At 65.3% G+C, this 2,500-nt stretch overlaps 1 protein-coding gene across 1 annotated transcript in view; it reads left to right on the forward strand.

The window, feature by feature from the left end:
* The window catches only part of LOC138862250 (paternally-expressed gene 3 protein-like), an 11,933-nt gene that overhangs the window by 7,511 nt on the left and 1,922 nt on the right, over positions 1 to 2,500 (forward strand). The window contains exons 3-6 of the mRNA XM_070123953.1: positions 260 to 1,004; positions 1,385 to 1,580; positions 2,070 to 2,264; positions 2,403 to 2,500. The exon at positions 2,403 to 2,500 is cut by the window's right edge and continues 340 nt beyond it. Coding sequence (XP_069980054.1) covers positions 260 to 1,004; positions 1,385 to 1,580; positions 2,070 to 2,264; positions 2,403 to 2,500 — 1,234 coding nt within the window. The remainder of the gene's footprint in view (positions 1 to 259; positions 1,005 to 1,384; positions 1,581 to 2,069; positions 2,265 to 2,402) is intronic.

Raw genomic sequence — 2,500 nt, forward strand, 5'->3', positions numbered from 1 at the left:
TGCATGACCTTTCTCAGCTGCTCGGAGCTTCTCCTGCGAGTCGAGGCGATTTGAAAGGTCATCCTGAGGGCATTGAGTTCCCGACGTAGAAGCCGACGGATCGGCGTCGAAGACTCCTCCAGGGAGGTCAGTTCGGGCTCCTCGAAGGCTTCCTCCAGTCCGGGGCTCCTCCGAGGCTTCCTCCAGTCCGGGCTCCTAATTTCTGTCACCGGGAGCTTCCTCCAGTCCGGGCTTCCTCCAGTCTGAGGCTTCACTCCAGTCCCGGAGCTCCTCGAGGCTTCCTCCAGTCCGGGATCCCTCACTCCCTGGGCGAGCTCTTCCGAGGTTTCCTCCAGTCCGGACTCCTCCGAGGCTTCCTCCAGTCCGGAAGAGCTCGCCCAGGAGGAGGATCCCGGACTGGAGGAAGCCTCGGAGGATCCCGGACTGGAGGAAGCCTCGGAGGAGCCCGGACTCAGAGGAGCTCTTCTCACCAATTCTTCCTTAAGATCCAGTCCTCTTCTCCCCAAATCTTCCTTAAGATCCAGTCCTCTTCTCCCCAAATCTTCCTTAAGATCCACAGGAGGAGGAGCCCGGACTGGAGGAAGCCGTCGCCCAGGAGGAGGAGCCCGGACTGGAGGAAGCCTCGGAGGAGCTCTTCTCACCAATTCTTCCTTAAGATCCAGTCCTCTTCTCCCCAAATCTTCCTTAAGATCCACAGGAGGAGGAGCCCGGACTGGAGGAAGCCTCGGAGGAGCTCTTCTCACCAATTCTTCCTTAAGATCCAGTCCTCTTCTCCCCAAATCCTTAAGATCCACAGGAGGAGGAGCCCGTCGCCCAGGAGGAGGAGTCCGGACTGGAGGAAGCCTCGGAGGAGCGCGCCCAGGAGGAGGAGTCCGGACTGGAGGAAGCCTTGGAGGAGCTCTTCTCACCAATTCTTCCTTAAGATCCAGTCCTCTTCTCCCCTCGGAGGAGCCCGGACTGGAGGAAGCCTCGGAGGAGCCCGGACTGGAGGAAGCCTCGGAGGAGCCCGGACTGGAGGAAGCCTCGGAGGAGCCCGGACTGGAGGAAGCCTCGGAGGAGCCCGGACTGGAGGAAGCCTCGGAGGAGTCCGGACTGGAGGAAGCCTCGGAGGAGCCCGGACTGGGGGAAGCCTCGGAGGAGCCCGGACTGGGGGAAGCCTCGGAGGAGCCCGGACTGGAGGAAGCCTCGGAGGAGCCCGGACTGGAGGAAGCCTCTGAGGAGCCCGGACTGGAGGAAGCCTCGGAGGAGCCCGGACTGGAGGAAGCCTCGGAGGAGCCCGGACTGGACGAAGCCTCGGAGGAGCCCGGACTGGAGGAAGCCTCGGAGGAGCCCGGACTGGAGGAAGCCTCGGAGGAGCCCGGACTGGAGTGAAGCCTCGGAGGAGCCCGGACTGGAGGGAAGCCTCGGAGGAGCCCGGACTGGAGGAAGCCTCGGAGGAACCCGGACTGGAGGGAAGCCTCGGAGGAGCCCGGACTGGAGGAAGCTCGGAGGAGTCCGGACTGGAGGAAACCTCGGAAGAGCTCGCCCAGGAGGAGGATCCCGGACTGGAGGAAGCCTCGGAGGAGCCCGGACTGGAGGAAGCCTCGGAGGAGCCCGGACTGGAGGAAGCCTCGGAGGAGCCCGGACTGGAGGAAGCCTCGGAGGAGTCCGGACTGGAGGAAGCCTCGGAGGAGCCCGAACTGGACGAAGCCTCGGAGGAGCCCGGACTGGAGGAAGCCTCGGAGGAGCCCGGACTGGACGAAGCCTCGGAAGAGCTCGCCCAGGAGGAGGATCCCGGACTGGAGGAAGCCTCGGAGGAGCCCGGACTGGAGGAAGCCTCGGAGGAGCCCGGACTGGAGGAAGCCTCGGAGGAGTCCGGACTGGAGGAAGCCTCGGAGGAGTCCGGACTGGAGGAAGCCTCGGAGGAGCCCGGACTGGAGGAAGCCTCGGAGGAGCCCGGACTGGAGGAAGCCTCGGAGGAGCCCGGACTGGACGAAGCCTCGGAGGAGCCCGGACTGGAGGAAGCCTCGGAGGAGCCCGGACTGGAGGAAGCCTCGGAGGAGCCCGGACTGGAGGAAGCCTCGGAGGAGCCCGGACTGGAGGAAGCCTCGGAGGAGCCCGGACTGGAGGAAGCCTCGGAGGAGTCCGGACTGGAGGAAACCTCGGAAGAGCCCGGACTGGAGGAAGCCTCGGAGGAGTCCGGACTGGAGGAAACCTCGGAAGAGCTCGCCCAGGAGGAGGATCCCGGACTGGAGGAAGCCTCGGAGGAGCCCGGACTGGAGGAAGCCTCGGAGGAGCCCGGACTGGAGGAAGCCTCGGAGGAGCCCGGACTGGAGGAAGCCTCGGAGGAGTCCGGACTGGAGGAAACCTCGGAGGAGCTCGCCCAGGAGGAGGATCCCGGACTGGAGGAAGCCTCGGAGGAGCCCGGACTGGAGGAAGCCTCGGAGGAGCCCGGACTGGAGGAAGCCTCGGAGGAGTCCGGACTGGAGGAAACCTCGGAAGAGCTCGCCCAGGAGGAGGA

This window comes from Penaeus vannamei, chromosome 7 (assembly GCF_042767895.1).
Source record: "Penaeus vannamei isolate JL-2024 chromosome 7, ASM4276789v1, whole genome shotgun sequence".
NCBI classification, from domain to species: domain Eukaryota; kingdom Metazoa; phylum Arthropoda; class Malacostraca; order Decapoda; family Penaeidae; genus Penaeus; species Penaeus vannamei.